Source organism: Sceloporus occidentalis, unplaced genomic scaffold (genome assembly GCF_023333645.1).
Source record: "Sceloporus occidentalis isolate IW3139 unplaced genomic scaffold, rSceOcc1.0.p SCAF_15, whole genome shotgun sequence".
Lineage (NCBI taxonomy): Eukaryota > Metazoa > Chordata > Lepidosauria > Squamata > Phrynosomatidae > Sceloporus > Sceloporus occidentalis.
The window spans coordinates 4,121,410-4,134,896 of record NW_028316995.1 but is presented as its reverse complement, the minus strand read 5'-3'; the positions used below and the strand labels follow the sequence as shown (position 1 = coordinate 4,134,896).

At 40.6% G+C, this 13,487-nt stretch overlaps 1 protein-coding gene across 2 annotated transcripts in view; it reads right to left on the bottom strand.

Moving 5' to 3' along the window:
- Positions 1 to 4,207: 4,207 nt before the first annotated feature.
- The window catches only part of LOC149303161 (tetratricopeptide repeat protein 7A-like), a 121,660-nt gene continuing 112,380 nt past the window's right edge, over positions 4,208 to 13,487 (bottom strand). For both annotated transcript variants that reach the window (XM_089481493.1, XM_089481492.1), the window contains one exon: positions 4,208 to 4,429. In XM_089481493.1, the coding sequence (XP_089337619.1) occupies positions 4,208 to 4,429 (222 nt within the window). The remainder of the gene's footprint in view (positions 4,430 to 13,487) is intronic.

Here is a 13,487-nt window from a genome sequence, read left to right as displayed (position 1 = left end):
GCAAACAACTAGCTGTTCATAATGTTTGCTGAGTATACTTGCTGAGCCTAAGTTGAGCTGGACCGCCCAGGTAGACACGGAAAGCACTCGCATGCATCCTTCCAAACGGGAAAAAGGTGTTTTAGTTGGTTTGGGTTTCGCTCATAATCCTCCCTTCCTCACAAGTCAACCTGAGCAAATCTTTGGGTTCATTCCCAACTGGACTATTGCAGTCAAGCTCATGTTTAGACGAAATGTCAAATCTGACTGCTCAAAAAAGATTGGGACTTGTTATTGATTGTTGACCCACATTGTTGAACGTGCCGCTCATGTTTAACAATAAATAACTTGAATCACAAAATGGCTCGAGAACAATTCTGAACTTTATTTTTCAAAATAGGGCAGAGAAAAATCAATTTAAACTACAAAACCTGGTTGTCATAAAATCTATACACCCTGAGGCTATTCTATAAGTACAAAAATAAATGATGACTTATACAGACGTGGTCCATTCTGCTCCAGTCCCGGTCTCAGACATACTTTAAACATGTAGCCTGTACAGTAACTAACCCCTTTATTACTAACACATTTAAACAGATATAAAAAGTCAGACATACCGTATTTGCTCGATTATAAGACGAGGTTTTTTTCAGAGCAAATGCTCTGAAAAATACCCCTCGTCTTCTAATCGGGGTCGTCTTCTAATCAGACCTCAAATAGAGGTCTGATTATGAGACTAAGATCCAGATCCCCCGCACCGCTGCAGGGGACCTGGATCTTCCTGTCTCCCCCACCACCATTTAACACCCCCACACACACTTACCGGTGCTTCCTGCTGTATTGCCGGGGCAGCGGGTTGACGTCTACGCGATCCGCGTAGACAACGTCCGCTGCAGCCGGAAGGAGGTGCGGGGAACTCTGATCTCTGACAGCCGGAGAAGGTATGCGTGACGGACGCAGACAAACCCCCGCTGCCAACTCCACCTCCTTCCGGCTGCAGCGGAAGGAGACATCAACCCGCTGCCCCGGCAATACAGCAGGAAATTGGAAGCACCGGTAAGTGTGTGTGTGTGTGTGTGTTAAATGGGGGCATAGGGCATTTCTGGAATGCCCTATACCCCTATATGCCACTCTGGCACTTAGGGGGTTAAAAGGCATATTATGGGGCAGAGTGGCATATAGGGAGGTATAAGGCATTTCAGGAGGCAGAGTGGCGTTAAGGGGGCACTTGATAGAGCACTCTGCCTCCTGAAATGCCTTATACCTCCCTATATACCACTATGCCCCATAATATGCATTTTAACCCCCTAAATGCCAGAATGGGATATAGTGGTATAAGGCATTTCTGGAGGCAGAGTGGCACATAGGGGGTCAAAAGGCATACCATGGGGCACAGTGGCATATAGAGGGTTAAAAGGCATATCATGGGCCACAGTGCCATATTGGTGTGGCAAGCCTGGGGGCAGATGTGCGTAACTGGGGGAAGGTTGGAAAATACAAGGAAATAAAAACAAAAAAAATATTTTTCTCAATCATAGCTTTTATTTAAAAAAATAGTTTACATGAATTAACATTTACTGGTAAAACTTTTTTCCTTTAGGGTCGTCAGGCTTTTTCTTTTTTTCCTAAGTTAATATTCAGATTTTGGGGGGTCGTCTTATAATCAGGGTCGTCTTATAATCGAGCGGATTCGGTAATAATTATGACAAAGATTAACAACTTTTTTCTGTCCTTGCCAACATACCTTCTATCTTTTATGTGTTAACCCATCACAGGCACATTTTAGGTTTAAAAGCAGCGTAAGCCTCACAGTTAAGGTATAGTAACCATCTGTTTTAGGTAACATTTAACAGAACTATGCTAAGATGGAAAATTATTTTTAGAAAGCACAGGGTGCTACGTGATCAAAATAGAACAAAAAAATAGAAAAAAATACGTATGTTTCTTTAGCAACCAAAACACCAGCAATACAATTCAACAATACATTTGGCCTGAAACATATGTGTCTGTCCTGCGATTCACCGCGTCCATTTTTCCCTTAAGTTTGTTCTTTAAATTATTATCTGAATGATCAGCTATATCTATTCTTACTGCCAAGAGCAGGCTTTAGCGCAATAAGTAGAAATGACAAATAAGACGTAGAATTCTAAGATTCAAAGATTACAATAAATAATAAATAGTCCGGAAAGTTCTATATTCTAAAGTTCTAAAAACCTGTTAATGCAAAATGGGATATCTCTACATTTTAGGTCATATTAAATAATAAAGACTGATTTTGTTTCGCACATTTCTCAAGTCAGACCGCAATATAATATTTGTTCCTGGAATCATGTTCCGCATTGAATGTATAATTCCTATGTCACTGGTCTGCCTTAATCCATCAATATTTGGTGCCTTCTAACTGTAGAGAGTGGTGATTAATTCTGAAATTGCCTGTCAGGACAGCTAGTTGTGAGAATACCAGAGATTGAGCATGTCTCATAATTTCAGTGTGTAGCTGGGATTAGATTCTTTAAATTTGGGGTCACAGGATGGAAAATAGATTTCAATAAATGCCTTGGTACTGGGTTTCAGCAGAGAGCAGCTGCCCAAAGGGGGCACTTGCTTGTTCCTCTGGTGATAAGTGCAGGGCATAAAACCGCTCTGATGCCAGGGGTGGTTTTTATGTTGTTTGCCCAAATGCCAATATCCCTAATGATAGCCCTGCCTCCGAGAAACAAAAAAATTGCGAAATACTGTTTACAGGCACCCACTGTGACTGTATCTTCTCCTTGAAATATCACACAGCTCCATCAGGAGGAGGGTGGGATGCTGCAGGTATATTCTAAGGATGTCACTCATACTTTTTTATTATTTGTCATGAGTTACACAATTTGGGTGTTATAGATATAAGGAACTAGTACCGGCAAAAAATCCAGGAAACTGTAGGAATGTGCTCTTGCGCAGTCTTAAATTAATTTATTTGATTTACTGAGCATATAATTAGAATGTCCTTAAATTAACATAGTACAGCCTGGCCGATAAGTCAAAAGCATTAAATTAGCTCACCTATCACACATCATATACTTTCAGACTAAGCATACAGGGGAGAGCTGCAAGAGTTACAAGGGATAATTGCTCCTGGCCTGCTTAGATTCTGGTCAATTACAAAAATGTTATTGTTCTTTTGTTGCGTGTTGTACTTACAATTCCACACGCGTATCTAGTAATACGGATCTTGGGCATTATATGTCTGAATGCCTGCTGAGCTTTTTCTAGGAGCTTTCCGTGTACTCATATTTGGTGGAACTGGGTTGAACAGTGTTGGGCAATACGCATTGAGCATGTTGTCTTCTGTGTTCTAGACTATGTTACTGGGCCACATGGCTGAGGTTGCCCCACAGGCCAGGATTACACAAGCATTTGGGATATTATTTGACTGGGCCTGAAGAACACAGATTCATTTTCAGAAGTAGATGGTCTGGGCCCTATCCTCACATCAACAGTGATGACATATAACAAAAACAAAATCATTTTCATAGATAGTAAATAACCATTTTCATAGACAACTGAGTAGAAATATTTTGTCACTTACTGTCTTAGGCATATTGACCTGGAGGTCTCCTACCTCATGGGAGAAGAAGCAGTGAAACCAAAGGCAGCCATACCCAGTGACACCAGGGCAGATCTAGATGACTCCCAGGTAGATTAGCCCCCTCTATTTTGGCCTGTTACTCTGCATTAATTAATTATGACTTAATTATTGTACCATCAGTGTTGAATGATATAACTCAAGTGCAACAAAAAGAGCTTACAATACATATGTGGTTTAAATATTAACGCCATATTACTGCAAAGGCAGACTCAAGTGTGTGTATATATATATATATATATATATATAATGACTGCTTGGTGTGACTAACAAGGGTGCATACCATAAAGTATTGCTTATGCTGAGAAATTACCCTGTTTACCTAATAATACATTTTGTTCTCAGCTTAATTCCAAGTAATTTTTGAAACAATACTATTTTTAACACACTTTTGAGGACAAATTGAATAAAAAAATAGTTCAAACCACAATTAAACCACAAACACCAAGTCCCTAACTATCACAGGCAGTATGATTGCGTTTAAATTCTGAATGGAATGGACATTGTTGGAGTTCCCCATAGGAACTGGAGTGACTATAGTTAAGTATGAATGTAACTCTTTGGTATGAGTAGAATTAATGCTTCTCTAATAGAGCTTTAAAGTTCTCGTGGTATAACCGTGAAGGGGACAATTGGACTACTAGATTCCAAGTCTAATGCTGTTATGAAACATTCTACAGCAGCCTCGTGCTTTTCCTGAGCTTGTAAAACTTCTCCCAGTCCATTCCAGGCTTCGTGAGAGGTGCTCTGAATCTGTACGGCATCGCGCAAAACCTTCTCTGCCAAACTCTGGCGTCCAAGTCTCTTCAGGATTAACCCCTGCAAGAAGAGACAGAGGCGTTGTCAATACCACAGGCGATTATCAAGAGCAATTAATTAATTTTTAATACAGATCAAAATATGACACGCTAATTGAAAATGTCCCATAATGATGCTGGTTCTTGGCTACCCCATAAAAATCTCATGAACAATCAGATTCTTGTCTAGTTCAAGGAGTTGCAGGCATTACAGGAGGTCAAAGCTAATGGGAAATTCGGCTTTTTGTAGAGGACAAAAAAAATAGCAGCAAGAACAATCAGAAATGGGTAAATACATGTAAAATGACAAACATTTTTTTAAGTAGTCTATTCCTGCTTTATTAAGGATTAATGAGATGCGAACACTGAAATTCTGAATCATTTGGGACTTCAAACCAAATGCTATATTGTAAACACTCACAAGCAGGGAATAAAACAGTAGGTTCAACCTTTAGCATTTTGTCTTAATATCATGTATTACTCCAGAACGGTACACGGCTACTGAAAAGGCCAACGCTGTATAAATAAATGATAATATGAACAGGTTAACTCAACACTCCAAGGTTCATGCTGTTCATGAGTCAAGTTACCAGCGACTTAAAACGTCTGCCCTTATCCCCTGCGTGTTGTAACTCTGCTGCCAGGACTATTCAGTAATGAAGGGATCCTGTCTGTCTATGGATCTGTCTCTTAGCAAAGTTAATTAGCTCCATATATCTGCTGCTGCGCTACAAACTTGCTGCCTCTTGCAATTAGCTCTCGGGTTTAACATGACTCTGAAATTGTTCTGCCATTGTTCTTATCCTGCTTTCTGACCTGTTTTCCTCTTGCCTTAGCAGCAAAGTACGTCATCTTGATAAATGTTCACGTCTGTCTGCAACCTCTGTGTTAGTCCATCATAGAAGATAATATAACCCAATTAAAACCGAATCACTAGATGCAGTAGTTTTGTTAAAATATCCTCTTTTTATTTTATTTCATGAACTGTCTTTTTTGTTTTTTTAAATTATAATTAATTTGGCAATATTTCTTCTATTTGCGGTATGATCTCAAACCTCACTTAGTCCTTGGCCTTGTCTTATGGTCATACTGGTTTAATTTCCTTGTATTAGCCTCAACCATATTTCATCTTATCAACGATTAAGACGAGTTACATTTCATATGTTCCATAAAATGTAATTCTAGGCCAGAATCTTTACGCACAGATTTTCTGGCCATTTATGGTTACTACAGCTATATATAACTAAAACACCTCTTTATATTCTGCGTAGCAGAAGATTATATCACTATGCCTTTAATGGAGCGTATGCTGAATTTAACCATCCCTTTTTAGGGGTACATTACTTTTTGAACGGAATTCATTTAGCTCTTCCAAATCAAGACAATTGTATTACTTAACTGATAATCATTGGTGACACTGGACAAATCAGACTTTTATTAACATTAGGGAAGTGTGTTTGGCATAATTATGCCGGACCCGACTGTTTTGTACTTCTCTGTAGCAGACTCCAGCAGTGATCAGGTTATGTAGCCTGCGGTAGCCTGCGGTAGCCGTGATGCATGCTTTTGAGTGATTGCAGAGGAGGCCTGACACAACAGGACAGGGGCATTTCTTTTCTTTTATTATGCAATGAAACAGAGTCTGACACGGTAACAAAATATTGACACTAATAAGACTGAAATGTATCTCCAAACTATATTTAGTATTCACTAAACAGAAAGTTGATGAAGGATCTTCTGTGGTAACCATGAAGACTCAAGTATCTCAATGAAAATTACCTTGAACTCACATGTAGACCCTAAATAAAATATTGATGGTTGGCAAAAATTGGAAAGGAGAAGATGTGGTGAGCGGGTGAAACCAGGTGAAGGGTGACAGATCTAATAACACCAATAACACCACTCACTGTCCAAAAGGCTGGCCCTGAGGAACCCGCAACTGGTTATCAGACCTGGATGGAACCTCCAAGGCAATTCTAGAGTTCCTTATTATGGTTTCATAGGAGTCAGTAGGGAATTTTTCCTTATAGCTTGGTTGGATTCCGTACATTTCTGGGTCTTTAAATCATTATCAAGATGTCTCTCCTATATGATGGGGTACCATTATTTAAGCCTTTAATAGTAGAATCTATCTCCTAAACCCCACCACCACCACCACCACTATCATGGGGGAGGGGGTTTAAAATATGAAAACTTTAAGATGAACTAACTAGAGAATATTTCAAATCTCATTTCTCATTTCAAAACTGATAGAGGAGGGGGTACTTATAGCTTATTTTCCCACCAAACACATCCTATAGGAGATTCGTAGAAAAACCTCCCCTGTATTTATGAATATGGGCAACCTCTCCCACCAGGTGTTCTTATTGCTTCATACTTTATTGCATAAGAATTAAGTGCTTTTATTGTTACATGAAAATGGTGTTCACAATATTATTGCAGCCTTTCCAATAAACCTTTAGCCCTTGTTGGCTCGTAGTTTGCATGAATGATGTGCTTCCTTGTTCCCGGTGAAGCCACTCCTGTTGCAAGCTCTGTTTATCTCTGACATACTAATGTGACTTTTACACTCTGCCATCTGTCAGCAGTCCTCGGTTTACATGACAGGACCACGTGTAATTACATCTTCCTTAACAGTATTTCTTCTACATCACTGCTTTTAATTTCTGTGCGCTGAACCACATATCCCTTTGGTGATTAGAAGAGCAGTCTGATGAAGCAGTGGATAGAATAATTGTAACGCATCTGGTTAGTTGCATGCATATTGATCACTAGGATCAATGTATTACATCTATTAATTGATTATGTTCTCTGTATTGTAATCGGCTTCTATAGCTCATATGGTTTGCATATCACGCAATTAGTAGTCTTTACCTCATTTACCGTTCATAAAAGCAATGCTCCATAGTATATAACCATCCCTGGAAACTTCTGAGTGGAGGCTACCCTGGAGATCTCCCTCCGCTCAGAAAAAGAGGAAGGGACCTGGAGGCCTGGAGAAGCAGCTCTTTACTAGGAGACTCAGGATGAAATCCCAGAGTGTTTAAGGTATGTATATGACATAGCACTTGTTCATTAATATTAAAATACCTTTATTGTTGACTTTTTAAAATGTAAAAACAAGGTTACACTTTAAGCAGATGATACATACAAGCTCCTAGGCTTCAAGTAGGCGAGGTTAAAGATTCTCAATGTAAAGCACAAGCTCTCTCACACTTTCTTATGGATTTAACTTTTGGTTCTGAGTTTGGCATATCCGCAACACCTATCTCATAATCTCTTTGTATCGCGGTTCTTTCCACTACCCATATTTTTGCAGGCCTCTATTCTATTTTCACATATCATGTTTCTTTTAATAGGAATGCAATAGGAATGCATTTTTCCCCTAATTTAACTAAGACAGTTGTAATTGGAGAAAGAGGTTCCCGTTCACATGCTATATATACTATATGTGTATATATACTATATGTGTATATACTATACGCATCCGTTAAGAAAGCTCGCTAGGGGCTCATATTTTGGATCAGGTTTGATCCATGTCCTCTTTTCTGATGTCACACTCTTCTAGGAAGTCAGAGTGCTGTGCATAAACGTATCGAGGTGTTCTACAGCCCTAAAAGTTACATTAAAGTGCATATGTGCTCCATGTGTATGACCTATGGATATCCCAAGCACAAGATCAGTGTAGGTCACACTTGGTGGTTTTCAGAGTACATCTGAACCATTTATAATGGATTACCTCTACTCTCCAAGGTAAGATGATACCAACATCGCAACAAAAATAAATTAGATCCTTTTGTTTGATATATTAACTCTCAGGTACTGGGAGTGAGCAATGATGTTTGAAATAGACCCTATTGCATGACAGGTTTGTGGCTTGTTTATGTGGCTCCTTATTATATATTATTTTTCTTAATGCTATAAAGCAGGGCCCTTTGCCTATATATATATATATTTTAAAATGCTAAGCTCTACCTCAGACAGAGAACATACACCACCGGTACCTACAATATACACATATTCTTAGAATGTTCTATCAACCTGGACGGGGCAGGTAACAGACAGGAACAAAAAAGTTAAATAAAGGACTGTTCGTGCCTGCTGCAGACATCTTTGTGATCGGAACCCCCGGGTAATTTCCTGTTATGTGTTTTTTTCTTCTCCTGTCATTCTTTTCTACTGTCCTGTCCTCAAAGTCTGCCACACTTGCCCATTCATGAAAATACTCAACTTCCCCTTCTTGTTTTGTCCCTCTGTCTGTCTCCCTGCCCCCCCCAAATCCTGCTGCACACCCCATACACCCCTCTTTTCACTATGTATTTTCTGAATTTTTGGTTGTGATCATTCTACAGGGTGCTCGAGAGAAGACCTATCCACCTACGTGTATCTACCGAGCCAAGCACACTACCAGAGCCTGCTATATTTAAAACATAACCTCATTGACAGAATGTTTCATGCTTAGCTCTCTACCCTACACGATTATATATAATGAGAGGTTTCCTTCGAATAATTGATTATAATCATTATTCAGTGCAGTATAATAAGTATTAATAAAATTGCCCTTTGAGCACACTGAAGAGAAAAATGGTTTTAAGTACAATTTCCTTAGAAATAAAAAATAAAACCAACAGCGGGCTTATTATCCATTGTATGTAATAAAATAACATAGCTGCTTTTATCTAGTTTGGAAGTTATGAATACACTCGCTGAAATTTAGAAAAAGCTGGATGCCATTAGGGCCACATTTCAGACTAAAAGACATTCATTTAAACGCTTTCCTATCATCCTCTAGTATAATTGATGGAAGTTTAAAAATACCATTAATGGATGAAGACGCCGTTAGATCTTGTCTTGTTGGTGACCTTAATATCTTCTCTCTTTTGCTCTTCTCACTTGGAAGGACATTTTTAATAAAGAAAAAAGATGAGAGACAATAAAATGAGCTGTTCTAAATCTAGCTAACTTTTTGTATAATACCTGGAATTGTCCTCAATGTAAATACGCATGAGCCAACAAAGCCAACAGCATGAAATAATACTTTGCATAATTATGAAACCTTTCAGTTGCTTTCTAAAAATGTCAGAATACAGTCTCGGCCACATTAATAAAAGAAAAGGTCCTAAATAAGGCTTTGGCCAAACATACAGGCTGATTAGAATGGTATATTACCAACAGTAGTCATTTCAGATGCCTTTCCCTATCAATCAGTCCCTGTGTGTCAGAGTTATTAACCCATGTGCTGATTTGCATTGGGCTATTCACTAAATTTTGAAATTCTACCTGGAAAATGTAAAACCTACCCTTATATATCTCAGCAGTGGTGTAACCATAGTTACTGTCCCCTGGGGAAAAATACATTTACTTGCCCCTCCCCACGTTCATCTGGTTGTAAGGGTACAGCCTCATGCCCATACACACACCTGCCCAATTACACACACATACACTGCCCATTTACACCCCTATGCACTGTCATTACGCACGCCTGCCCATGCACAACACATATGCACACAAATACAATGAGCTTATACATGTCTGCCCATACATACACATCTGCCCACACACATACATTCTGGATCACACTTGACTCACCCCTTTCTACCCATCATCTACCGCACTTTCTTATGAATCCCCTTTTCTCACTTCCGCCTACTACCTTTCTCCTCTTCATCTTCCATCCTGTTGTGAGAGTGTAAGGTCTGTCACTCCAGACTTCTGCTTTGGTGCTCCTTAAGCACTTTGCGTCGGCAATTGATGCAGAGCGCTGGGATTTGTCCCTGCATCAATTGCCCTTCGCATAGCGTTTAGGGTGCACAGAAACCAAGGTCTGAAGTGACAGACCATGCGCTCCCTTAATATTGGGCCAGTCAGAGGTAGGTTGTGATCATCCCTCGCACCTGCCCCAGCACAGACCTGAAGACAGGCACCAGTCTGGCGCTGGCACTGTGCCCATACCCCCTGCTTTGCGTGCCCAGGTAGCCTCACCACTCGCCCCCTATAGATATGCTACTGTATGTCAGCCCTTATTTGTGAATATAGTGTCTAATTTAAACAATTTTCCACCTTCAGATTCCTTTCTGCTCCACAGGACTACATATTGATTATGCTCTACGATTTGTTAAACCTGAGCAGATCTGTCATTTTATTGTATACCCTTAATGTTTAAGGGTATAGCCTCTTTTTATGTTACATGACCAATAAGTATTCCCAGCAAAAATCTCATTAATGAGCAATAGTACCGGTAATATTGCAAACCATGCATTTCCCTATTATGTGTTTAAAGGAACTTAGCAAGGAACACTCTCCCAATATGGTGGGGACAGTCTTGGCAGTGGGACTTCTATCAAGTGTCTCAATGTGGCTGACCATGCATGACCCAAGAGCCTTTTGTATTGATAATTACAATGTATCAATGGTTTCTGTGTTATCACAGGTTTCATTGAAAATATTTTTCCAAGGCGTGGTCCTGCGAAGAGCACTGGGTCTGGGGATAATTCCCTGTATGGCTTGTGGGAAGGATAAGCTTGGTATCTGGTAATTATCGTAACTGACAGAAGGAGGCAACATCAAAGTTTGTTTCACAAAGTAGAACCATCAGCAGATTACATAACCAGGCATATGTCAATAGGAACTACAGACTTAGACAAACACATCATTGTCAATTAAATCAGCTGTTTCCTTAACCACAGCTTGGTTCTCTCAGTTCTTTTACTTTACTGCTTTAAAAACCAGGCAAAACAAAAAGGCTAATCTGATCAGATATATTAAGTAAGTATAACCTAAGGTATGTGAGCATTATTAATTGTCTGACTTGCTTCGTAAACCTCCCAACCTACTGTGGAGTCATTCACCCTGGCCACTTACCTGCTCAGATATCATGTGGTCATCCATCCATGTGTTGACCACGGTAAGTCCTGCTTGGCATCCAAAAGTTAGGTTCATTGCACACATATGATTCATGTCATATATGTAAGGAGGGCCCCAAGTTGACTCAATGACCCAGGGGCCCATGCATCTATAGCCACACCTCTCAGAAGTGTCCAATAACTAGGGAGGGCTATTTAACACCCCTACGTACTGAGAGCCAATGCCAGAATTATTTCTGTCTCCTGACTACCACTTGTTTGTCCCCCCAGACTATTGACCCCTCTGGGTCTTGAGCCTCAGCTGCCTGCTCCAATCTTGGACTTGATTACGTATTTAATTTCACCCTTCTTTAGTACCTTGCATTTTATTTATAAAATTCACACCTTTCTCGGGCACTTGATTACCATATTATCCGTTCCTGATCTGCTTCCCAAGAATGTACTTCCCTGCTGTTGGGCTCCAGACCATCTGTCACCAGCACACAGGTATAGCTGACGGGGCCCCCTGCAGTCCCCCAAAGTAGCTTCCATACTGGTGTGCATCACGGCAATGCTTTCCTGGAGCCCTGCCATGCACAATACAGCAGATACCAGCCAGACTACTGCAGCCGGTTCAATGTGCGGACGGGCACAGCCCTTAACGGCGCATTCTGCTAACCAAATTGATTCAACCAGCCTCCTGGAGGTGTGCTTAGGCTTGGAGGGTTATTTAAACCCTTGTTTGAATGCGGACCCTCACCCGTGATAGAGCCTTTGAGAGTCTGATTCTCTGGTCCTAACTCTGATTGTTCATTAATTTGCTTTTTGGACTTCCCATGGTTTCTGGCATATCTGATTCAGTATTTGACCCCGGCCTGTCACTCCCGCTACTTTTGGTTCCTTTTGCAATACCCTGGCTTAGTCCTTCCACCTTGACTATTATTGAGAGCAGTTGGTGCAGCCAATATCTCAGAAGGTGTTACCACTCTTCTAAGGGTACTCTCCACTGGGGGGAACTCCTCTAGCCAATCCCACCGTACCAAGTGGTGACTTTCCAACCCATTCTGCATTGCTGGTCCATTTACCATACAAGAGGCTGAATCCACACCCTTACACTCTAGTGCTAGTTTAGTTGTTTATTCATGGAAGACATGAAACACTTTATCTCATTTAAAGAGTCGCTCTCGCTTTGGCTTTGTTTACTTGCAAACATATTTCTCTGGTGTCTTTGCTGGTATACAATGTCCCCTGTGTCTAATGCTGAAAAGGCAGGTACACACTCAGGCATCAGATCCATGGTGAGCAACTCTTTAGTTGAACAGATAAAAAAAAAAGAAAGAAAAGCAGGTCCAGAGCGAGAGAGATTCAGACAGGGAGGGATGTTTCTACTGCAGTATGACAAGGATGCAGACAGGGAGGGACCCTCCAGTAAGACAGAAGTGCTGTATTTATGCACAAGAGGACTACGGCCATCCTCAATCACCGCAGTGTGTGAAAGCTTCTGTGGTAATGCAGAGTGCACCATAAATCTCCCCCTTGAGGGATATTTTATAATGAAAACTATTTAAGTTTTTCCAATTAGACAGCTACTGGAACTCGAATGTGTCTGAGAGATGAAATAAATCCACAGAAGGCAGATGAACTTATCACTCGCAAACTACTTCAATTTTAAATTGCTAGTCAAGCAACCTTCATATGGTGGACTTTTATTTGATATGTCTACAAAAAGATCAGCACTAAACATCTCATTATCCTAGGGAGAAAGAAACAGGTGTGCCTTAGTAGTGCCTTAGTAGTGCCTTTAGGCATAGCAGCTGAATGTATAATTGTATAATGCAGCGTATAGAACCAAAGGGAATTAATTTCCACTATGCTGTACACGTGGAATAGGTACGAATGCGTTGAGCACTTGAACACAGGCCGGCGCCATCTTTACTGCTTAGTATTTGCCCCTAACAGGTTCTCCTAGCAGTTCTCCCTCTGTCCCAGCTCCCTACCATCTACCTTGGCACCATCCCTCCTTTCATTTTACCACCTCTTCTCTTCCCTTCTTCTTAGTTCCTGTTCTTGTCCCCTATATCCATACACGCTCTCCTCTCTTCCTCCTTCTTAACCCCCTTTTATTATTTGACGGGTACAGTTCTCCCTTGGAGGAGTAAAACAAACATGCAGCAGGCGTGGACATGTTTGTGAAGAACACCTGGGCCCTAATCTGTTGGTTTGACACTTCACACACGT